General features: G+C 58.1%; 1 protein-coding gene across 4 annotated transcripts in view; it reads left to right on the top strand.

The window, feature by feature from the left end:
- Positions 1–23,934, top strand: part of ITGB2 (integrin, beta 2 (complement component 3 receptor 3 and 4 subunit)) — a 50,156-nt gene that overhangs the window by 17,135 nt on the left and 9,087 nt on the right. For 3 of the 4 annotated variants that reach the window (XM_011954189.1, XM_011954188.1, XM_011954187.1), the window contains exons 2-10: positions 7,789–7,849; positions 8,234–8,322; positions 11,462–11,642; positions 14,947–15,117; positions 16,686–16,927; positions 17,941–18,096; positions 19,252–19,347; positions 21,708–21,797; positions 23,199–23,339. In XM_011954189.1, the coding sequence (XP_011809579.1) occupies positions 7,792–7,849; positions 8,234–8,322; positions 11,462–11,642; positions 14,947–15,117; positions 16,686–16,927; positions 17,941–18,096; positions 19,252–19,347; positions 21,708–21,797; positions 23,199–23,339 (1,224 nt within the window). In that variant the 5' untranslated portion in view covers positions 7,789–7,791. Of the gene's footprint in view, positions 1–7,788; positions 7,850–8,190; positions 8,323–11,461; positions 11,643–14,946; positions 15,118–16,685; positions 16,928–17,940; positions 18,097–19,251; positions 19,348–21,707; positions 21,798–23,198; positions 23,340–23,934 lie in introns of all 4 variants that reach the window. The other variant, XM_011954190.1, reaches the window with a different exon arrangement.

The following is a 23,934-nucleotide window of genomic DNA, read 5'->3' as shown; positions in this document are numbered from 1 at the left end:
TGGCTGAGCCTTGGCCCCAGGGCCAGTCCCCACTGGGTGTGCCATCCTGAGCAGGGCCACAGGACAGATTCCCCAAACGGCCAGGACCCCTGTGGCCGCCTGACCCCGGAGGGCTGTGGCCCTCGGTGAAGCAGGTGACCGGGCGGGCTGTGGGGTTTGGTGTCAGCTCCGCCGTGTCACTGCCGCTCAGCGTATGAGTTTCCACTCCCAGCAGTAAATGAACAGACAAGCAACCAAAGGCGCCTCTGAGTGCTGGGAGAGGAGACGCTCAGCCACCCAAGGGCCTTTGCCCCAGGGGAATAAATCCGGGCATTTCCTGGTGGGCATGGGCTGGGCTGGAGAAGCTGGGCCTCCTGGCAGGGGCTGGCATGAGATCTAAACACTGCACGGGCAGCTGGACACTCCTCACCTGGGCCTCAGGCTTCTCACCTGAACCACAGGGTGGTAACCCCTGCCTCTCCCAGGCTGCATCAACGTGACCTGCCTAGTGCACAGTGAGCCTGAGGCAATACGGTCACCACTGGGGGACTCCCTGGGGAAGAGGCCCCCAGACTGCGAGGTGCCCATGAAGGGGCCATCACCACCCAGGAGATGGGAGGGACCCTGTCTGCACCCTGTCTGGAAGGGACGTGGGATGAGCAGGCTATTTGGTCCCCTGGGACTCAGTTTCCCCATCTGTGAAACAGGAGGGGTGGTCTGGCCAATTGTGCACACTCCAGCTGTCTCTATAGTCAATCGTGTAATTTGAACTCATTTCCCCAGGGCTCCTGCCAGGCCCAGCTCTGTCCACTCCGGCCCAGGCCAGGCCCCACCAGGTACCAGGGCTGTGGGGCATTTGCCTCTGTGGATGGAGCAGCATGACGCCTGTGGCCGTTCCATGGAACAGGTCCTGTGTGGCCCCCCTTGCTACACTCCTGTCCTGTGTTAGAGAACCATGGTTCCGCCTGAGGCCATGTCACCGGAGGCTGGCTCCTGTTCCCGGAGGAGAATGCCAGCAGCCACAGGGGTCAGTAACACAGGCGTTCACCAGCGGGTACAGACCAGGTCGCTGGGAAGCCCCAACTCAGGGGGCTCTGCAGTGGGCACCTGGCAATTATGGTGATGTGGGTGACACCCACCCCAAGCCGGACCTGGTGCCAGCAATGATCCCTGACATCCTACTTGGCACAAACTGGCACTAACATGGGGCATTGATTAGGTGGTTGCACCCCTCGACTCTGAGCCCATGTGTGTGGAACCCAGGCCCTGAGCGAGCACAGCGGGCCCTGGTGCTATCCTGAGCAGAGGCTCCCGCCCACCCCCTGCCCACCCGGGTCTGCGTGTTCTCTCTGGCCATCCAGGGACCGAGAGTGCAGAAGAGTGAGCCGCAGGTGAACAGCTTCCTCCCCAGCTGATTGGTAAACAGCCTTGCTGGGAACACGTGTTGGTGTTGGGAGTGGTGGAGGTTTCTGTGAGTGATGGAAACTCGGGGTAGGGGTTGGGGGGAAAGAGGTGCTGAGAGTCTCAGCAGAGGGCAGAGTCCAGGAGTCCTGGAGCGCAGCTCGGAGCCCATGTGCCGTGCCCAGAGGAGAGGCTGGCAAGCCTGTCCCATGGATGGGTGAATGGGTGAGTGACAGTGACGACAAGCCCATGCCAGCAGGGAGGTCCCACCGCCGTGAAGCAGTGTCCTCAGCAACGTCACGGTGGGAACAAGAAAGCCGGTGGCTTTGGAATCTGGAGGAGCAATTTCAGCACAATTCATCGGCCACCATGAAATTCAGTTTTTAAAATGTCCTTTATTCATTTATCACAGAAAGGGTGGAAAATACAAACAGGAATAATGAAAATTGAAAATACTCATAGTGCCACCACCCAGAGAAACACAGAATATTTTGGTACTGTCTCTCTTCCTCTTTCCCACAAATTCACTTTTACCACAAAGCCAAGCTGCCCTGAGTAGCCATTCACATGTTTGTTTTTGTTGCTGTGTGGCTGCCCTGAGCAGCCGTTCGCGTGTTTTTGTTGCTGTGTGGGACTCCACGGTGCAGGCATCAAAACTGCCAAAGCGTCTTCCAGGTTGACGGCTCCACAGGGAATCAAGCTATTTTGGCTGAAATCCCTGGTTCTTTCCTAGTGTGACTCCGTATGTTTCTTAGCCAGTTTTCTTTCTTCTTTTGTGAATTACCTGTTCAGGGTGCCACAGCCTTGAAACATCCTTGAATGGAGTATTCACCTTTTTGTTATTAATTTCTAAGACATCTTTAGAGGGGACGATTACCAGTTACCTTTTGCACTAGAGAGATATTAGGTATTTTCTCTATGCAATTTGTTAGGTACAACGTGTCATTTTCAGAGTCTGTCTTCTTGCTATTTTCCCTCTTAACTTTTCTTTTTTTTTTCTTTTGAGACAGAGTTTCACTCTTGCTGCCCAGGCTGGAGTACAGAGGTGTGATCTCAGCTCACTGCACCCTCCACCTCCCGGGCTCAAGTGATTCTCCTGCCTCAGCCTCCTGAGTAGCTGGGATTACAGGTGCCCGCCATCAGGCCCAGCTAATTTTTGTATTTTTAGTAGAGAACGGGGTTTCACTATGTTGCCCAGGCTGGTCTCAAACTCTTGACCTCTGGTGATCCACCTGCCTCAGCCTCCCAAAGTGCTGGGATTACAGGTGTGAGCCACCATGCCCGGCCTCCCCGTAGCTTTCATGCTGAGGTTTCCTTACTCTTAGATACCTATTCTTCTATTTATTTTATTGTTTTATTCCCTAAAACTGAAGTCTTACACATTTGTGGCCATTCTTTTATGTCCACCACAAGAGCGTCCGAGGCGTCAGCCTCACGTCGCCACCCGGGAACAGACAGTCTCCTTCATGTTAGACAGAAGAGTGGTGTCCCCCGGTCTAAAATGCTGTAAATATCATTGGATTTCCCTTGGATTTGAGGTATTTAGCGGAGTATTTTAGCATTCCTTATTAATATGTGTGTGTATGCGGGACGGGGTGTCTTGTTTTATTTCATTTGGCCAGAAAGTGTGGCCTTTAAAAGTTGTGTTATCAGGCCGGGTGCAGTGGCTCATGCCTATAATCCCAGCACTTTGGGAGGCCGAGGCGGGTGGATCACGAGGTCAGGAGTTCAAGACCAGCCTGGCCGATATGGTGAAACTCCGTCTCTACTAAAAATACAAAAAAAAAAACTAGCCGGGCGAAGTGGTGCGCACTTATAGTCCCAGCTACTCAGGAGGCTGAGGCAGAAGAATTGCTTGAACCTGGGAGGCAGAGGTTGCAGTGAGCTGAGATGGCACCACTGCACTCCGGCCTGGGCAACAGAGCGAGATTCCGACTCAAAAAAAAAAAAAAAAATGTGCTATCAAACTTCACAGATACTAAAACGAACGGTAGGAACACGTGTCCCTGACGCTTGGGGAAATACACTTTTGCAGGGTCGGAGGGTCAGAGGAGACACGGGCTGGGTGTTCCTGCATCCTCTCCGCTCCAATTTGTTCCTATTTGATTTGACCTGTTTTTGTCCCTGGATTTCCTGGAGCCTCTGTGATCCAAGAACAGCCTTCCAGCCCCCACCTGAATGGCATTTCTCTCCAGTTCTTTATCATGTTCCCACGAAGCAGAAATGAGTCCATCTTGATGCTCTGGCTTTTGGCTTAAAAGGTGGATGCCTAGTTTATAATCATCCCTTGAGCCTTCAGTTCCCTCCCACCTCCTCTTCCTTCCAAACTCGTCCCCCAACGGCGTCGTCCATCGCTTCCCGGGCACCTCCGAGTCACTTTGATGCGAGCATGTGTCCTCTAAGAAGCGTAAGGTGGGTTTTATTCCCTGGCCCCAGCACAGGCAGGAGCAAGCTCTGACGCAAAGTTCTAATGGGTCTGTGGAGCCTCTGGCTTCTCAGGCAGTCTCATCTTAGGGTTTTACGGGCTTGCAAAAAGGAGCCTGACCCCGCTGATTCCTCTCCCAGCATAGGCTCTGCCCTCTCTCTGCTGTCTCACTTTAAAGTTTCCTTTCTTTTCTTTTCTTTTTTTTCTTTTTTTTTGAGACAGAGCCTCCTTCTGTCACCCAAGCTGGAGTTCGGTAGTGCCATTAAGGCTCACTGCAGCCTCCCCCTCCTGGGCTCCAGTGATCCTCCCGCCTCAGCCTCCTGAGTAGCTAGGACTAGAGATGCATACCACCATGTATGGCTAGCTTATTTTCTATTTTTATTTTGTAGAGATAGGGGTCTCACTATGTTGCCCAGGCTGCTCTCAAACTCCTGGCCTCAGGTGATCCTCCTGTCTTGGCCTCCCAAAACACTGGGATTGCAGGCGTCAGCCACCACGCCAGCCTGTTCGTTTCCCGTGTTTGCTCCTGTTCTCCTGTCTTTGATTCTGTGAAAGGGTGCGTGTGATTTGGTGGGGATCTGCTGCAGGTCTCTTCTGACGCCGCTTTTGTGTCTCAGAGCCTGAATGTTCAGAGCTTTGCTCACCGTGAAGTGGGGTTCATCTGGTGCCCGGGAGGGAAGGGCGCCCGGCCCCTAGGGGGTCTCCGGGGAAAGGTGACCCCATCCCCCTGGTCCTGCCCCCACAGCCCCCCGCTTCCCCTGTGCAGGGGACTTGGTGACAGATACCACTTCCTGCAGCTGGGCTGGGGTTGCACCAGCACTTCCCTCTCGGGCAGGGTTGAGGTCAAGGGCGACTCTGATGCAAGGTTCTGAGAGGCCTGTGGGGCTGCGGATTCCTAAGCAGTCTCAGCTTTGGGTTTTGCACCTTAGGTCTTGGTAAGGGGACCCGCCTGCCCTTAGACGGGGGAAGTCCAGGAGCTAGAGGACGAGGAGGGCGCCCGCCCCCAGTGTGGGGCAGCAGGGAGGGCGGCAGGGTGATCAGGCTCCAGGCCAGAGCTCTGGGGCCAGCTCAGGGGCCGGGGTGCAGGAGTGGGGGTCGGTGCTCTTCCTCCCTGCTTGCCCTGCAGCTCTGCCGACTTAGCTTCAGGACACCAGAGGTGACAGTGGCCAGGTACCTGCCTGTTTGCCCGAATGCTGCCCTACATCTGTGCCTTACCCATTCCCATCCCCCAGGGAGCTGGCACAGGCCCTTCGACCACCTCCAGGCACACGGAGGAAACGGACGCAGAGAGGCCAGATGGGGTCTTGGTCTCTCAGGCCTCAGGTGAGGCCCTGGACCTCCGCGGGCCATCCTGGCTGCTGGGCGGAGGGGCTGCCCTGCCCTGTTCTCCCACAGAAGGGAGGCCGGCTGCCAGGCTCAGTGCACTGCCTTACCTCCTGGAGCTGACCTTCGTCCCCAGCTGTTTGTCTGGGCTCAGCCACTGGCATCGGGGGGTGGGGCAGGGCCTGGCTTCCCTTATGCCCCTAGCTCCGAGCCCCCCAGGGCTGTTCATGGAGGAGCAACAGTGGCGAGAGGGTGGCTCCCCACCCGCCCCCTTGCTGTGGTCATGGTCGGGGTGCTGTGGTCTCTGAGCCAATCCTGCTGGAATCAAGGTGCACCCCCCTCTCCCTAGGGGCAGGGGAGGTGCTCAGGGTAAATGAGGTCCAGGTCCATATCTTGCTGCTGCTGGGGGCCTCAGTTTCCCCATTTGAGGGTACGAAGTGTTTGCATGCCGCTGGTCATGACTGTGTTAGGGGCGGAGATGTCAAGTCTGCCGCCCCAGGGAGAGCGTGGAGCTGGGGTGTGGGTCCTTACCAGCCTGGCTGGGGCTGCCAGGCGAGGGCTGCACCCCCTCCCCACTTGGCACTGTGACCTGGGGATGTCCTGAGGCCGGCTGGACCCTGCACCCTGGGGTGGCTCCAGCATGCACAGGGCCTCTGGTCAGCTGAGGGGCTGGTGGGCACTCGTGGCACTGAGGTCCGTCCAGGCGCGGGACTTTGAGGGGGCGCAGATGGAGAGCTGGAACTGGCCTTGGCCTGAACCACAACCCCCAACGATCAGAGACACAGGGCCTTTCAGACACAGGGTGGGCCCCGTGTGAACCCAAACCACCTCCTCCAGGAAGTTACAGCAGGGTGCATGTTCTGTTTTTGACCCTAGAACAGGAAGGATCAAGGGTTCCCTTTTGACATTTTGGAATTCTGATTGTAATTTTGCTGGGAACCAGGAAACGAGGTCACCTCCAAAACGACAGGACCTTGGGGCTGGTTGGGGCCTCTAAGCTGAGGGATGCTCAGATGGGCCCCGGTGGGTGTTCCGTCGGCCTCAGAGCCCCCCGCACAGGTGCAGGGGTTTTGGGGGATGGAGGGGAGCCAGGGCCTGTGGCTGAGGGCACTCGAGCCTCCCCGGCCACAGCATAGCACCCAGTGCTGTCTTCAAAGTGAGCAGGCCCTAGTTTGGGGTTCTGCTGGCTTGGATCTGCCCACTGAACCTTGGGTGACCCTGCCAGCACCACCCGAGGGCAGTGGGTGGGACAGAAACGCCCCAGGAGCCTGGAGGCTGTGAGAGGAACCGGCATGTGCTGGGGGAGGTGTGTTGGTCTGAGAGGAACCGCATGTGCTGGGGGAGGCGTGTTGGTCTGAGAGGAACCGGCATGTGCTGGGGGAGGCGTGTCGGTCTTTGCTTCTGGTAACAGCCCCAGGGTAACAGAAGTGTCTTCCTGCCCACTATGGCAGGCAGGCTCCTGGGTACCCTTCTCAGTACCTCTCCACCTCCTGGTGCCGGATAAAAGGGTCCCAGCCAGGACCCAACGTTCTCAGGTCCTGGAGGTCAGACCCAGAGGCCCACCCCACCTAGGAAGCCCTAAGACCCCCAAGGAGCCGACCTAGGGCTGCTTTGGGCACCTCCAGGATGGAGGGAAGGGAGCCCAGGGGTGGAACGGCCCTGCCGCCCGTTAGGAGGTGCTGCCAGCCTCCAGCACCAGGCTGAGGCGTGGTTCCATCATTTTGCCTCTGGGGCCGAGGGCCTGTGAGTGACCACAGAGCTGCCCCTGGCTGTGGATGACTGGGTTAAGGACGGGATGGGTGTGTATCTGGAAACAAAAGGGCAGGACCCCGGCAGCTGGTGGCTTGGGCAAGTCAGGTGACTTTTTTTCCCACCTGGCAGGGACCGCAGGGCTCCTGGGCAGGCCTTGCACACAGCCTGGCACTCGCGGGCATCAAGCCAGCTTTCTCTTCCTGGCCCTGTTTCTGCCACAGAGAGACAGGGCCAAGCCCGGCTCTGCTCCAAGCCCAGGCTCTGCTCATGGAGGACTTGGGGTGCACAGGGGCAGAGTGCACACACCGGGTGTGTGGGGTTGCAGTGTGTGTGTGCATGTACATTTGCACGTGTATATGGTATGTGTGTGTGGTGTGTGTGCCTGTGTGGTGTGTGCGTGTGTGTACGTGTGCATGTATATTTGTGTGTGGTGTGTAGTGTCTTGTGGGGAGTATGGTGTGGGTAAGGGGTGTATACATCTGTGTGTGTACATATGTGTGGTGTGATACATGCATGTGTATGTGTGGTGTGTGCGTGCATGTGGCGTGTACATGAGGTCAGGCATGCATCTGTATGCATGTGCACGTGCATGTGTGGTGTGTGGTGTGTGTATTGTCTGCATGTGTGTGTGCCTGTGTTGTGTGTCTCTGCAGGGACCCACTGCAGCTGTCCTGGGTGCCTGGCTGCTAAGCAGGTGTGCTGCCCGCACTGCTGGGCCCGGCCTCCCTCGCTCCCTGGCTATTGGAAGCTGGGCCCAGCGCAGCTGTGCTGGCCTGACTCTATCCCACCCCCTGCAGGAGGGACAGGGACCCAGCTTCTTGTCCCAGGCCAGCTGGGGGGGGGCTTTGTGGGTGGTCAGCCCCAGGGGCTGGGCCTGAGACTGTCACCAAGACCCCTTCCCTCCACAGGACATGCTGGGCCTGCACCCCACTCTGCTCGCCCTGGTGGGGCTGCTCTCCCTCGGGTGCGGTGAGTTCTGTGTTCCGCGGAGGGGACTCCACGCGTCACATTCCGGTCAGGGAGAACAGGGCCTGCCCTCATGTTCCCACAGACAGAAGTTCCCGGGAGGCTGGGGAAGGATCATGCCCCTGGGGGCAGGTCGGGGACTCAGGCCTCGTCTCCCCACGTGCCAGGAAGCTGTGGCTGTGCTGTTCCCCCAGGGCTCCTCTCTGCACCTGGGGGAGGTGGTTGATGCAGGGTCTCCTGGAGGCTGCCTCCCTGTCTTTCTGGGCCTCCTCTGACCCTCCTGCTCTACTCCCCCTTGGGTGCGGGCCTGTGGTCACACACAGTTCCCCTTGGGTGTGGGCCAGGGCGGCCCAGAGCACCCACTCACCTGTTGGCCTCGTCCCTCAGTCCTCTCTCAGGAGTGCACGAAGTTCAAGGTCAGCAGCTGCCGGGAGTGCATCGAGTCTGGGCCCGGCTGCACCTGGTGCCAGAAGCTGGTAAGCGCCTCCTGGGCCCCTCCCCACCTGCCCAGCTCCTGGGTGGGGGCCCTTTCCTGCCCCTGAAGCCAGTGGCACCCAGAGGACCAACAACTCCATTCCTTTTGGGGGTCCCCAGACCCTGGCCTCACCCTCCCCTCAAGGGGCCCCTGAGGTTCTAATGTGTGGTCTATTTGGAAACACACACAGAACACACACTTTTAGTTTTCTCAGCCATTTCAGAGTAGGTTGTAGCCATGGAGCCCTTTGTTTTGTAGTACTGCAAGGGAGGTCCTTCTTAAGAACCGGGTTTTCACTTACAAAACCATGTAAGCAAGGGCAGAAACACACGTGCTTCTGGCCGGCATCGCCAGCACGCCTTCCCATAGAGGCAGCAGGCTCAGGGCCAGCGACGGGACCCACCAAACAGCCCTCCTCAGAATCCAGGGGCTTTGCAGGGACAAGGTGGCCGAGAGGAAATGTATTTGGATGTAAATGTGTGAATGTATTTTGATACATGTATATCTATATTTGATAAATACATGTATCAAAACCAGGAAATTCAGCATTGGTATCTCATTATGATCAAACCTACACACTGTACACATATTTTATCGATTGTCCCAGTGATGTCTTCGTGAGCATATTTTCCTGGTGGATCTTGTAACCCAGGCCCACCCTGCGCTCAGCCGTCTGAGGCCCCGACCCTCCTAACCCAGGCTCACCCTGCGCTCAGCCGTCTCAGGCCCCGACCCTCCTAACCCAGGCTCACCCTGCGCTCAGCCGTCTCAGGCCCCGAACCTCCTAACCCAGGCTCACCCTGCGCTCAGCCGTCTCCTTGGGCTTCTTGAATCTGGACCAGTCCTCAGCTTTCTTTGTCTTTCCTGTCCTTGGGCATTTCCGAGGAGTTCGGGGAGCAGCCTTATAGCATGACTCGGGGGTCTTGTCTGGACTTTCCTCCTCATGGACTCAGGTGCGCTTTGGCAGGAGCCCCTCAGTGACGGTGTCCTAAATGCCCGTGAGAGGCTCTGCTGTTGCCCTGTCCCAGTCCTGATGAGGTCAGTGTGGACGCCTCTGCTGAGATGGCATCCGCCCGGCCTCCCCACCCCGCTGCACAGTCCACTGTGGGCTGGTGACGTTCTGCTCCCATCAAATCACACGGGAAGGCTCGGCATCCGCAGAGGTCCCCACCTGAAGCTGCCATCACTTCGATGGCTGCAGCTGGGTGCAGTGCTGGTCCGTGCCTGCCTCTCACGGCTGCCAACCTGAGGAAGGGTCTCTCCTTCTCCACAGCCTCTCTCTCATCAGCGTGACCCGCAGTTTTATTTTGTTCAGCAGCGCATCATCTGTGACTGTCCTTTCTTCTCCAAGATGCCCAAATCCACTGGGTTTGGCTCCGTGTCCTGTCCATGAGTCAACATCCTATTTTCCTGAACACTTTCTTGCTTTCTGGAGCAACATGACACCACGGGCCCATCTTCACGTCCCTTACCCCAGCCTGGAATCGGATGTTTTTCTGAGGGCTCTGGTTCTTTTCCCTGCGAGTCCGGGTTCCAGCCCTGTTGTAGCAGGACAAGCCACAGGCAGAATTCCTCAGACACCCGGTTAAAGAAGGAAGGGCTTTCTTTGGCCGGGCGCGTCGGCAGACTTGCGTCGTAAGAGCCGAGTTCCCCAGAAAAGAAATTCCTGGCCCTTTAAGGGTTTATAGCTCTAAGGGGTCCACGTGAAAGGGTCGTGATAAATCAAGCAAGCGTGGGGAACGTGACTGGGGGCTACACGCATCGGCTGACAGAACAGAAAGTTTTACAATGCTTTTTCATGCAATGTCTGGAATTGACAGATAACACAAGTAGTTTTGGTCAGGGGTTAATGTTATTATTATTTTAACCACCAGGGCCAGGAGGTGGCGCCAAGGTCGTCTGGCTATTTATCTTACTCCTGTTTCTTTCCAACTTTTTGCTTTCTCCCATCTCTCCTGTCTTATAAACTAGGGAAGGGGAGCGGGAGGAGAAGAAGGGAAGGGCAGCAGGAGAAGTGGTGTCTCATTTCTTACCGTCAGTGGCTTCCTCGTTTCTCAAGTTTGCGGCCCACGCACGGGGAGTGGTTTTGGGGCCTCCAGCCCACGCCACCGCGGCGAGCAGCCTGCGGATGAGAAGCTGGGTGGCTCCTGTCCTCGGACTGGGCAGGGCGGCCGGGCCCCAGGTGGAACCACCTTGCTCAGGTTGGGTTTTTCTCCCTCCCCTTTCCGGAGCTTTTCAGCTCATCTGAAATAAATACCTTCCAGTGAGACCTGTTTGTTTGTGTGTGGATTACATTTAGGCTTTCTTTTCCTTCTTGCGGGGATGCTTGCCGATGTAGTTTAATTTAAGTCAGAGCCGTACAAAGAGGCACCCTGGGGACTGTCGCCCTCCCCTCCCACCTGCCCCCCTGCCCGCAGGACTCACCAGCCTCGGGGAGCGGGGGGCGGGGGGCCAGGCTTATCCTCCTGAGCTTCCCTCTGCAAAAGCAAGTAGAGAAACACGTGCGCTTCCGGCCCCGCATCGCCAGCACGCTTTCCCGCAGAGGCAGCAGGCTCGGGGCCAGTGACGGGACCCACCAAACCCAGCCCTCCTCAGAATCCAGGGGCTTTGCAGGGACAAGGTGGCCGAGAGGAAAGCACCCCATGCCCAGGCCTCCCAGGCTCCCCTCCAGCTTCCGTCCTTCTAAACTATGAGGGGCTTGGCCCAGAACCCTGCCCATGTTCTGGCTTCCTTGGGGGCCTAGGGACTGCCACATTCCTTTGGGACAGAACAACTCCCTTGGACAAAGGTTCTGCTGATGAAGGGCTTGGAGCCCCCTGGGCCAGCTGCTGGAGGACGCTGAGGCCTCTCCTCTCGGGTCAGCCTTGGGCTGGAGAGCGGGTCCTGAGTCCTTTCTGCTGTTAGAGGCAGAGGAGGAGGGGATACCCCGCCCCCCAGGGCTCTGCTGTGGCCGGGAGCCTTCAGGGAGGGGCTGTCTGGGAGGCCGGAGGAGCTCCCTGTCTGTCCACAGGGACTTCTGTCCCAAATTCCAGGTACAGAGGAGGAGGGGACAGGGTGGGTCCTCAGTCCCTGACAGCCAGTCAGCCTCCTGCAGGTCCTGCAGTGTGGCCCCCTCCTGACCCCTGACTCTCCCTCCCCAGAACTTCACAGGGCCAGGGGATCCTGACTCTATTCGCTGTGACACCCGGCCACAGCTGCTCATGAGGGGCTGTCCCGCGGACGACATCATGGACCCCAGGAGCCTCGCCGAAACCCAGGAAGACCACGATGGGGGCCAGAAGCAGCTGTCCCCACAAAAAGTGACTCTTTACCTGCGACCAGGTAGGCTTGGCCTCAGTGGCGGTGCCAGGCACCCTCTGTGCTGGTTATTGGCTCTGGCTAGGAGCCTGGCCCTACACTGGGGTGTCAGGGCTGCCCAGAAGGGGCATGTGTCCAGGTTGGACGGCTGGGTGGGCCAGTGAAGCCCCAAGGCTGCTGGAAAGCTGAGCTCCTCAGCGCCCTTCCGCTCTGTCCCCAGCCCTCACCGTCGGCACCCAGTGTCCGCGCTCTCTCACAGCCCGACCTTCTGCATCTTTTTTTTTTTTTTTTTAAAGGGAGACCAAGCCATTTGGAAAACACTATTCCATTATATACTCAGAAGGCCACGGTACTCTTAGAAGAGTAAAGGGTCTGATAAGTCTTGCAGCCAAGAGACCTGAGTCACTGTTTAAACCAGTGTTGTCCAAACTGACTTGACCAGAGCACAGTTTCAGAACACAGTCCCCCGTCAGCGCTTTGAGAAGCGTCCTCCTTATCGGGGGCTCACACCTGTAATCCCAGCACTTTGGGAGGCCAAGGCGGTGGATCATTTGAGGTCGGGGGTTCGAGACCAGTCTGGCCAACATGGTGAAACCTCATCTACTAAAAATACAAAAAAAAAAAGATGAGCCAGGCGTGGTGATGCGCACTTGTAATCTCAGCTGGCAGGAGAATCACTTGAACCCGGGAGGCAGAGGTTGCAGTGAGCCAAGATTGTGCTACTGCACTTTAGCCTGGGCGACAGGGCGAGACTCTGTCTCAAAATGAAAAGGAAGGAAGGAGGGAAGGGGAAGGGGAAGGGGAAGGGAGCGCCCTCCTTGCTCCAGGAAGGCGGGTGTATGGTGGTGCAGCAGACGGGAGAAGAAGGCCTGGTGTGGCCAGCGACCTGTGACCTCCCAGGCCACAGTGAGGCCAGGGAAGGAAGGGGAAGCCATCTCCCGGGGAGGAGGTGTAGACGGAGCCGGGGTGACTTCAGAGGAACCAACTGGTGTTGGACAGGCTGGGACTCAGAGCTCTGCCCTCAGGGGAAGCCCAGGTCAGCGGCCACTGGGTTAGCCTTGGGGCAGAGTGGCCCAGGGTGCAGGCGGCCAGGTGAGAGACAGCAGCAGCCGGGCGAGAGGTGCCTGGGAGACAGTGAGGGACGGGGCCAAACCAGTGGGGAGGTCCTACACGAGCAGGGGCCAGGTGTCCCTGGGGGCAGCAGTGGACAAAACCCCACCTCGGTGGGGGGATCAGGCCGGCCCCTCATTGCCCCGTGAGCAGGCACAAGCCTCTTCACCTTGGAACCTCCACCTCTGACCACGAACTCGAGGGCCTGGCCCCGTGGCCCCTGGAGGCAGCTCTGATGTATTCTCCCCACGTCCCACTTCACAGTGAGGAAACAGGCTGGCAGAGGTGTTGCCCGTGGCCAGAGTTTGTGCAGCTCTGTGGTGCTGGAGGTGTCAGGAAGGATTGTCCTGGAGGGTGGGGGTGCGCCTGAACGGGGGCATCCTTGCGCCATGGGGAAGGGTCAGGGAGTGGCTGACCACGGCCTGGCATGCATCTCCACTGTGCAGGGGGCAAATGCTGTCGCCTCTGAGGGGGCACAGGTGAGCTCAGGTGGGCACAGGTAAGCGTAGGCAAGCTCAGGTGAGCACCAGGGAGAGATCCCACAGCACCCCAGGGCCACAGGCTCCCAGAGCAAGGTGGTAGGATCTGGGAGGAGAACGTCCTCTCACGGGGTCCCGGCCCTAACCCGCAGCCTGCTGGCCCTTCGCTGAGCCTGGCACTCCGGAAGGGAAGGGACGGGGCCCCTTGGTCAGCCACTAAAGGCCTATGTCTGTGCCCTTTGACTGCAGCAGCCACAACGCTCGTGGGCGCATGGTCTTGGCTGCCTCCTCCATGTTGCTGCAGACGCCGCAAGGCCCCTGAAGCTGAACACATTTACTGTCTGGCCCTTCACAGAAAGTGTTTCCTGGTCCTTGGCCCAGAGGCCAAATGAAGCCTCTGAGGGCTAAAAGGCACAGCAGGGCCAGGGCCAGGATCGCCGGGTGTGAATGTGGGTGAGCGTGTGTGTGTATGTGTGTGAGTGCATGTGTGTGTGATGTGTGTATATGGTGTGTGTTGTGTGTGTGTGTTTAGCATTCTGTGTGGAGTGTGTGTGTATATGTGTGGCATGTGTGTATGGGTGTGAGTGCCTGTGTGTGAGTGCCTGTGTGTGGTGTGTGTATATGTGTGTGGCATGCATGTGTGTGAGTGTATGTGTGTGTGTTTGGTGTATGTGTGTGTGAGTGCGTGTGTGTGCATGTGGTGTATGTGTGTATATGAGCACGTACATGTAGTATGTGTGCTCTGTGTCTGGTGTTGTGTATGAGTGTGTGGTGTGTGTGTAAGTGTGCATGTGTGGTGTTTGGTATTTGCGGTGTGTGTATGCATATTTGTGGTGTGTTGTGTGCGGGTGCTATGTGGGTGTGTGTGTGTGCTATGTGTGACTGTGTGTGCATGAGGTATATTTGTGTGTATTGTCTGTGTACATATATGTGGGTGTGTATGCCATGTGTGGCTGTGTGTGCATGTGGTGTATTTGTGTGTAGGTGTGTGTGTGTGGGGGGGGCACACATACCCTTTCTCTCAGGGTGTGGCAGCAGGCATATTGGGGATGGGGTAGGCTCTGCACTTGTCCCAGGGCTGAAGGCTGGAGGGTTGGACAGAGGGGACAGGTCTGGTCACCCTCCCTCCTTGCTCAATCTTTAACGTGATGTGTGTTTATGGAAAGCTGACTTGTGCCGGGCACGGTTCTGGGAGGCGGGGACACAGGCTGGTTGCGGTGACACGTAAATACAACCGCAGGTGTGACTGAGATGCAGGCGAGCGGAAATCCAGGGCTGGGATGGAGAAAGGGGCGTCCTGGGGACGGCCTGCGTGGGCCTTGCTGGAAAGTGCCAGGTTTGTGTGATGGCTGTCTACGTGGCTGCTGATGAGGGTGCCCGTGGGACTGCCGGCATGGGGCTGGGTTACGTGTGAGCCCAGGTGAGCCACTGGCACTCTCAATGAAAGGCGTCCCCGATGTCACTGGCGTCAACTCTATGCACCCCAGACAAGGGTTTCAGTGTCACTGCGTGGCACATGCCTGCGTTCTACAGTCATATCCTTCCTCTGAAACTCCAGCCTGCCTGGACGTCCTGTGTCTGGTCCTCAGCTCTCCGGCCAGGTGGGGAGAGGAGAGGTCAGGAGGATTTAGGGGCTGGAGAAGAGGGCGCCGGTGCACAGCCCGCTTGGGGCCACATGTCCCCAGACACCCTGTGTGAGACGTGAGGTGTAGCTCATGGTGTTCTGTCCCTACCGGCAGGCCAGGCAGCAGAGTTCACCGTGACCTTCCGGCGGGCCAAGGGCTACCCCATCGACCTGTACTACCTGATGGACCTCTCCTACTCCATGCTCGACGACCTCAGGAACGTCAAGAAGCTGGGTGGCGACCTGCTCCAGGCCCTCAACGAGATCACCGAGTCCGGCCGCATTGGTGAGGCCCAGGCGCTGCAGGATGAGACCCAGTCCTTTCCCAGACCCTGGCCACTCCTGCCTGTGGCCCACACACCTCCTCATGCACAGGTCCCCAGGGCAGATCGGGGGGCCCCAGATGCAGGTCCCCCCAGGGCATCCACAGAGCTGCAGTCGGCCTTCCTCCCTGCCAGGGGCCACACCCAGTCCCTGGCTCCCCAAGACTTGTAGACATCATCCAGTCCTCCACTTCCCCTTCCACCTTCTACTTCCTTTATTTATTTCTTGGTATGTTTAAAAGACAAAAGTCTGACAGTGCCAATTATTAGACATTAAAGACCACAACGCACATAGATGGTACAGCAACAGCACCACTGAAGAAACCACACAGCAAGCTCTGCTGGGCCAAGGGCTCCACTCTCCACCAGCACTGCCTCGCCACAGAGCAAGTCTCCAGCACACGTGTGTGTCAGTCACAGCACATGTCTTCCCCGCCAGGCGTGGCTCCTCCCATCATCACTCTGCCAACTTCCCTACATGCAGGGATGCACACACGCATACTTACACACACACACACGCACACACGCAAATGCATGCTCACAAAAATGCATGCTCACACAAAAATGCACGTTCACACACGTGAATGCATGCTCACACATGCAATGCACACACAAATGCACGCTCACACACGCAAATGCATGCTCACGCATGTGAATGCATGCTCACACACAAATGCATGCTCACACATGCAAATGCACACACAAATGCATGCTCAAACACGCAAATGCACGCTCACACATGCAAATGCACACTCGCACATGAATGTATCCTCACACGCACAAATGGATGCTCACACGTGTGAATGCATGCTCACACAAATGCACGCTCACACACATGCATGCTCACACAAATGCATGCTCTCACATGTGAATGTATGCTTACACAGGAATGTATGATTACATGCCATTGCATGCTTACACACATGAACGTATGCTCACGTACAAATGCACACTCACACATGCAAATGCATGCTCACACACTTGCATGTGCACACACTCACATGCACACACACATGCTCACATGCATACTCCTGATCACCCATGTATGTCTCCACTCACATGTACAAATCATACACAAACACACATGTCCACATATGTACCTGGTCACCTATGTGAACCAGGTGTGTCCACACCTGAACATGCTCACATGCATACAGGAATATGTGCACACACAGTTGTGCTACACATGTACACACTCATGTTCACATATGCAGATGGCTGCACACGCACAGATATGCATACGCATATGTCCACATGCCCACACTTATACCTGGTCACACACATACATGCAGGAACACACATGCATACACTAGTGCTCACACATGTACATGATTGCACACACACACCCACAGGCATTCACATGCACGCTTGCACAACACACATGCTCACACACACTCCACACGTGCCATCTTGCTTTCTCCCCTTCCCTGCTAGGACAGAGGAAACAGGCTCGCCCTCGTGCCCCTTTGAAGCTGGCCCTCCCACTTGGGGCCAGCCTGCTGCCTCCCCAGCCCCTCCGTGTGCCCTGCAGGCTTCGGGTCCTTCGTGGACAAGACCGTGCTGCCGTTCGTGAACACACACCCTGATAAGCTGCGAAACCCGTGTCCTGACAAGGAGAAAGAGTGCCAGGCCCCGTTTGCCTTCAGGCACGTGCTGAAGTTGACCAGCAACTCCAACCAGTTTCAGAGAGAGGTCGGGAAGCAGCTGATTTCAGGAAACCTGGATGCACCTGAGGGTGGGCTGGACGCCATGATGCAGGTCGCCGCCTGCCCGGTGAGGCCACTGCCCCTGCTTGGGTCCCTGGCTTCCCCCAGTGTTGGGGGCTCTGTCAGGCACTGTGGGGGAGCAGTGGGGTACCCTGGCTGGCAGGTCATCTAAGGGACTCCAGCCTGGGCCTGGGGAGGGCAGCCCCTCACCCTGCTGCTGCCCATGCAGGAAAGGGCAGGAGGACGGGAGTGGCCACGGGGGCTTGAAAACCACGCGCAGATTTCATGGTTTGCTGTGAATTAAATCTGTGACCCTGGGCAAATCTTTTGAAGCCTAAACATTTTGCGAGTGGCCAGGGGTAGAACAGGGCCGCTAGGCAGCTGGTCCCGTGGTTCCTGGGGTGGAACCGCCCTCCTCCCTCCAGGCCGGGTGGGCCCTGGCTGCCCAGTGCATGTGTCTCTCCACGTCCTGCCCACCCAGTCTGTGACTGTGAGCCTAACGGAGCAGCCACAGTCCCTGGGCTGTGTTGAGGCTGCGCACCGTCCTCTCCTCACAACCCACCTTAGCTCTCCAGCTTCCCTGTAGGCCCAGCGTAGACACACTGCTCACGGCTGTCAGGTCATGGCCTAGGACATGCGCAGCCCACAAACGCGCCTGCCAGAGGCTGTCCATGGTGGGCTCGAGGCCTGCCGGGCCCCCTCGGGCTCGTCTTCGTCTGTGTTGTGCTGGTTCCGCATGTGGTTCACGTGTCTACGAGGGTTTTCCCGTTTGGGGATGGTTTCCTGAGGGTTTGTTCCCAGCTCTGAAGTGCAGGGACCACAACCATGTGTCTCTCCTTGCCTTCCCACGCGTGCCTGCGCTCCCTGCGCCTCACACACGCTGGGGGTGTTTGAGGGCCGTTGTCTCCTCCTGGGCGTGGCGTCTGGGGGAACATGGCTGGGTCCCTGAGACCCAAGGGAAAGGGGCACCAGCGCCAGCCTCTGGGCCACCCCGCCAGCTCTGCGTTGTCTCCTCTGCTCCAGAGGGCCTGGTTTGGGAAACCGAGGCAGGTAACCCCGCCCCCCACGCTTTCCTCTCAGGAGGAAATCGGCTGGCGCAACGTCACACGGCTGCTGGTGTTCGCCACGGACGACGGCTTCCACTTCGCGGGCGACGGGAAGCTGGGTGCCATCCTGACCCCCAATGACGGCCGCTGTCACCTGGAGGACAACATGTACAAGAGGAGCAACGAGTTCGTAAGTGCCCACCCCAGGCACCCGGGCACCGCCTGGCAGGACACCACTGACGGAGGGAACGAGGCGGGGTCTCCACCTTACAGAGCCTCCTTCCAACCCAAGGAGCAGATTCCCGAGGAAACTTCTGGAAGCCCCAAGTGGCAGTATGGGGTCTCCCAGGACTAGCCTCAGGCCAGGGGAGGGTGGGGTTGGTGGGGGCAGCCAGGCTGAGCCCCGGCCTCGCCCTTGTGGCACTCCCAGGCCCTGTTGGTCTCCAGCCCCACTGCCCCTGCACCTGGGCTGTCAGCGGCTGTGGAGGTACAATAACCGCCCCCAGGCTACAGCCGCGCCCTGTTGTCCCCGCCGCTGGCCAGGGTCCCATCCCGGAGCATCCACCTCCTCCTCCTCCTGGCCTCCTCTGTGGTTTCCCTGCTGCCCCTGAGTCCGCCGCCTCCAGTGTGGCCCCTCCCTGCCCCCAGCGCCTGAGCTGGTGAAGGACTGCAGGGACCATGAGGAAAATGTGGGGAGGGACAGAGGCGAGAAGGGACCTAGGATGCACAGGGTTAGGACGAGCCTCTCTGCAGAGGCATCTCAATGGCTCGGAGGGGCCAGGACCTCTGGCTGGGATCAGCTGTGGGCCCAGAGGCCACCACCGGTCACAGGGGCTTGTCCTCGCTGGCCGTGGTGCAATGCTCTTGCAGCCTGACATCATAGGCTCTGGGGGCGGCAAAGGACTTTAGAGATGCAAAACTCAGGTCCTCTGCCGGAGCCACAGACAGGGGAGGGACGGCCGTCCGGTCCTGGAACTGGGGTAGGGAGAGCCATACCTGACCCTCATGGCCTCTGCTGAAACTGAGCGCCCCTCAGTGCGAAAGCAGGTCCACCGTGTGGGGCAGGCTGGGATTCTGCCCCGTGGACATTCCCAGTCCCACGGTGAGACGCCTCAAATGCTGCTCATTCCTGGCCTCTGAAAGCCCAAGTCTGTGCACACGTTGCCCAGAGGCCATGGCAGCTGTCTGCACTGCACTCCTGTGCGGGAGCCTCTGCCTCTCCAGCCTTCCCCCGAGAGGGTCCGAAGCACAGGCAGGGCTAAGGCTGAGTGGGGCAGACAGGGGTGGGCACCTGGAAGGTTTGTCTCAGACTCAGGGCCAGCTGAGCAGGACCTCCTTTCTCTAGGACTACCCTTCGGTGGGCCAGCTGGCGCACAAGCTGGCCGAGAACAACATCCAGCCCATCTTCGCGGTGACCAGGAAGATGGTGAAGACCTACGAGGTGAGTGCTGTTGGGTCCTGAGCATCTCTCGGGCAGGGGCACGTTTCAGCCGCAGGCCAGACCCAGCACCACTGCAGGTCTGAGTGCCACCACCACATGCTGGGCACGTGAGGGCCAGCCGGCCCGGGTCACAGATGCCCGTGGGTGAGGAGCCTGAGGCTTCCCGTCCAGGACAGGACACCTGCGTGTCGACAGGAGGAGGAATTCCTCCCTGTCCCTGAAACTCAGCTGTGTTAACAGCGTGTCTTGGCATTGGTGATGTTTTCTGTTCTTTTCTGGAATATAGCATAATTCTTTATTTTATGGAAACATGCTTATTTTATGCTCACATACATTTGAATATCAACACTCTCCACGAAGATAAAATTACACAAAAACGTTCACAAGCTTGGAGCATGGAGTGGGATGAGTTTTACGAAGGAAGCACAGCCGATAACCAGCTCTGCTCCTAGAAGCAGAGGCTCCCAATGAAATACGTTCATCCCGAATTTCCACCGCTCGTGCCATGTGTTCAGCCTGGCCTGAGCAGGTTCGTGCATTCAAGTCGCTCAGGTGCTGTCGGGGTTCCCAAGACCACCCTCAGGGTCAGTGATTTGCTGGAAGGACTTGCAGAGCTCAGGAACCAGTAAACTCACAGTTACGGTTTATTGCAAAGCAAACCCTCCTGGGTGCCAGCCGCTGCCCGAGGTGGGAGGATACAGACAAAAGTCACTAAAGGTCAAAGGTGCACAGGAGAGAAACCAGGCCACCTCCCGAGGGAAACTACCGCTTGTGCACACGGAGAACACACCCTTCTGCCACGTGTTGGCGGAGACAAGCCTTCCATAAATGCCTCAAATGGCAGGAACCAAACCAAACGAATGGAGCCCTGGGATTCAGCACTGGCTTTGAAACAGCCCCGCCCATCGTACCTGGAGCAGGACGCAGCCCCCTGGTCTGCAGAGCCCGATCTGTCCCACCCTAGAAGGACGTAGCCTCCTGTCTGTGCAGCCCTGTCCACCCCACCTGGAGAAGGACAACCCTCCTCGCACAACTGGGACCTATGCTTTGGGCATGGAAAGTGCAGTTAGAACCAGGCCTGACTTCCCCAACTCCCCAGGCCAGGGAGCTCATCTCCACTGCACCGATGTGGAGGCCATGGCCTCTGGGAGGAAAGCACGGTCTGACTCCCATCATCAGGGACGCTCAGCCCTCAGCCCTCAGCCCGCGGAGCAGAGGGCCTCCCCCTCCATGTGTCTCTGAGGAGAGCAGCAGTTGGATCCAACAGCACCACACAGTGTGGAACAGAGGAAGGACCAAACAGGGAGATGATGATCCGGTGGTCAGGGTGGCACCCTGCAGCCCCCTCTGCCTACGAGTGTTGTTCTATCCTGTCGGCACCAGCCAGGCTAGAAGGAAGGAAACGCCGCACACCCTCCTGAAAGGAGCCTCTGCCCGTGGCAGCCTGCACGGCGTGTGGCCCCGAGGCCACAGGGACAGAAGGACTGAGCTGGAGGAAGGAGGTGGTTGTCATCGTACTTTATGAGCCACGTGCCCAGTTCTTCAGGGTGGACCGGGCCCTGGGCGGCTCACCTCACACCCAGCTCTGTTACTTACCACAGTACGCCCCAGGCCCTTCCTTACTGCAAGCCCTCAGTTTCCTCATCTGTGAAAGGGGCAGTGGTGCCCGGTCGGCAGAGCATCGTGGGTACTGAGCTCACCCGCTCAGGGAATTCACAGAGCAGCCGCCCTAAAGGACCTGATTATCCTCATCTGGACAGTGACCAACCTGCTGGCCATTCCAAGGCCATCACCACCCTCTTCTTCAAAATGGCACACAGGAAACCAGGGCACCCTCTTCCCCCCGCCCGGGGCTCTGCCCAGCTGGGCAGCCTCACAGCCCCTGCCCTGCTGCTTAGGCTGAGGAGACGCACTCGGGGTTTGGGGAAGAAACATGCCCGGGGCCGCCTCTTTTGTAAAGTGCACGTTGCTCAGCTTTACAACCCTTTACAGGCGTCCATCGTCAGGTCCGTATCCCAGCTACAAGCTCAACCTCGTGGTGTGTTGGGGCCCACAGTGAGACCAGTGGTTCCTGCCATAGGTTCCCCGGGCTCTGGAGTTGGAGCAGGAGGAGATCTTCCCACATAGGCCTCCTGAGTGCTGGGATTCCAAGCATGGCCCCAGACAGCTCAGGGCTTTTTACCCCCAAGAACCTCTTACCACACATCGCTGACCACATACTCTGGGGACCAAGTGAGAAACTGCCTTGAGGACCGTCCCAGCCATTTTGCAGGTGCAGAAGCCCCTGGGGTGAGCCCAGTGCGTGGAGATGCCATGGCACAGGTCCTAGCCACGCCGTGTCTGGTCTTCTTGCCCAACAGAAACTCACTGAGATCATCCCGAAGTCAGCGGTGGGGGAGCTGTCTGACGACTCCAGCAATGTGGTCCAGCTCATTAAGAACGCTTACAATGTGAGTCTCCCACACCGCTCAGCTGGGACCCACGGGGTGGCCAGCAATCTCCCCACTGCAGGTCAGCTCCTGCTGCAGGTCAGCAGGAGGGTGGTCTGGGAGGAGAGCCACTGCCCTGTGGGCTGGCTGCATCCTCCAGGACACCCTGGCCTGGCAGTTCCACGGGGAGCTCCATGTCCTCTCTCGTTGACGGTGTGGGCGATGCTCCTGGAAACCCAAGCTCAGGCCCTCTTCATGCCGGACTCTTCTCTGTGGGTCTCTATGGGGAAGGGGGGTGACAGCTCTGGTGGGAGACAGTGCACCTGGGGCGGGAGGAGGCCACAGGAAACCCCCACGGTGGACTTGGACCCTGGGAAGACACCCTGGGGGGTGGAATTCCTCTTGCTCTGTACACCTGGCCTTGGGCAAGCCCCAGAGAAGCCCTCACCCACTGAATTTCTTCCTGGTGCATGGCCTAGCTGCACCCTGGGCTGCTCCCTGGGGAATCCCGGGGCCCTGGTGGGCATAGGTAGGCACAAGTGCACACTAGGCACTGCTCAGGGCCCCAGGCACCAGAGGTCCCAGACTGCTCTGGAAGTCCACCCCCTGGTGAGAGATGTTCTCAGAATTCTGGCCTGGATCCTTCTAGGCCAAAGGTCCTGCTGGCTTGAGGGAGCCCAACACGTTAGCGCCTCTGACAAACGCTGGGTCATTGAATTAAACTGAAGGCCTGTGGAGGAGGTGCCATTTGCTTCTTGTAGCCTCCTGTGAGCCCCAAACCCCCAGAGCAGATCCTCCTGGGTGCCAGCCACTGCCCGAGGTGTTTCTGTCCTTATACAGAGGATGCAGGTGACACCACCGCCCTGGCCATTATGAACCTGATGCCCCTATGAACCTGTCCCTCTGCCTCCTCTCAATTTCCTTCTGTCTCTCAGTCTTTGTCTCTGTCTGTCTTTCTCTGTCTCTCTCTGTCTCTGCCCCATCTGTCTCTGTCTCTGTCTCTCTCTGTTTTTCTGCATCTCTCTATCTCTGTCTCTGGCTCTGCTCATCTCTGTCCGTCTCTGCCTCTCTGTTTCTCCCCGTCTCTCTTATCGCTTGAACAATTTATCCAGCTCCTGCCCTGTGCTAGGTCCTGGGGACTCAAGGCTGAGGAGCAGCAGAAGCTGCCACCCCTGAGGCTCACACCCTGGCTCCATGCTGGTCCCTGTGGTCGGGCTGTCTTGGGGTCAGGACTATGGCCCTGGCAGCCCCGCCATCCTCGGCACATCCTGCTGTTCTCTCCTCTGTGTCATTAGCTGACACTGGGGACTTGCAGGGAGAGGAGAAGTGGAGACGGGTCTAAACCGTTGGGCCAGGCAGGGCCAGGCAGGGCCAGGACAGCAGAAAGACGCGCCCCTAAGAGTGGCCGCTCTCTGCCCGCAGAAACTCTCCTCCAGGGTCTTCCTAGATCACAACGCTCTCCCCGACACCCTGAAAGTCACCTATGACTCCTTCTGCAGCAATGGAGTGACCCTCAGGGACCAGTCCAGAGGTGACTGCGACGGCGTGCAGATCAATGTCCCGGTGAGCCTGGCCACCAGAGTCCCTATCCCAGCACGCGGAGGGGCTCTGGGGACAGTCACAAGGAGCCAGAGTCCCCATCTCAGCAGGCTGAGGGGCTCCGGGGACAGCCAGAAGGAGCCAAGGTCCCCATCCCAGCACTCTGACGGGGGCAGGGAGGGGCACACAAGCACACAGGCAGATCACCTGAGGTCAGGAGTTCGAGACCAGCCTGACCAACATGGTGAAAGTCTGTCTCTACTAAAAATACAAAAATTAGCTGGGTGTGGTGGCGTACGCCTATAGTCTCAGCTACTCGTGCGGCTGAGTCAGGAGAATCACTTGGATTGTAGTGAGCCGAGATGGCGCCACTGCACTCCAGCCTGGGCGACAGAGCGAGACTCCATCTCACAAAAAAAAAAAAAAAATCCATGGGCAACATTTAGGGAGAAACGTGATGCTGTCTGGGGCCAGGCGGCATCCACTGGCAGGTCCCTGTTTCTTTCCTTCACCCCCTCTCTGCCGAGGCCAGACACTTTCCTTGTGGAGCTGGTGTCATGAATGTCAGTGAGAGGGTGCCCAGACGGTGCTTCGCACACGCCTTGGCCCAAGAGTCCTA

This window comes from Colobus angolensis, unplaced genomic scaffold, assembly GCF_000951035.1.
Source record: "Colobus angolensis palliatus isolate OR3802 unplaced genomic scaffold, Cang.pa_1.0 Scaffold38, whole genome shotgun sequence".
Taxonomy (NCBI): Eukaryota; Metazoa; Chordata; class Mammalia; order Primates; family Cercopithecidae; genus Colobus; species Colobus angolensis.
The sequence above is the reverse complement of the archived record's forward strand: the minus strand, read 5'-3'. Positions and strand labels throughout refer to the sequence as shown.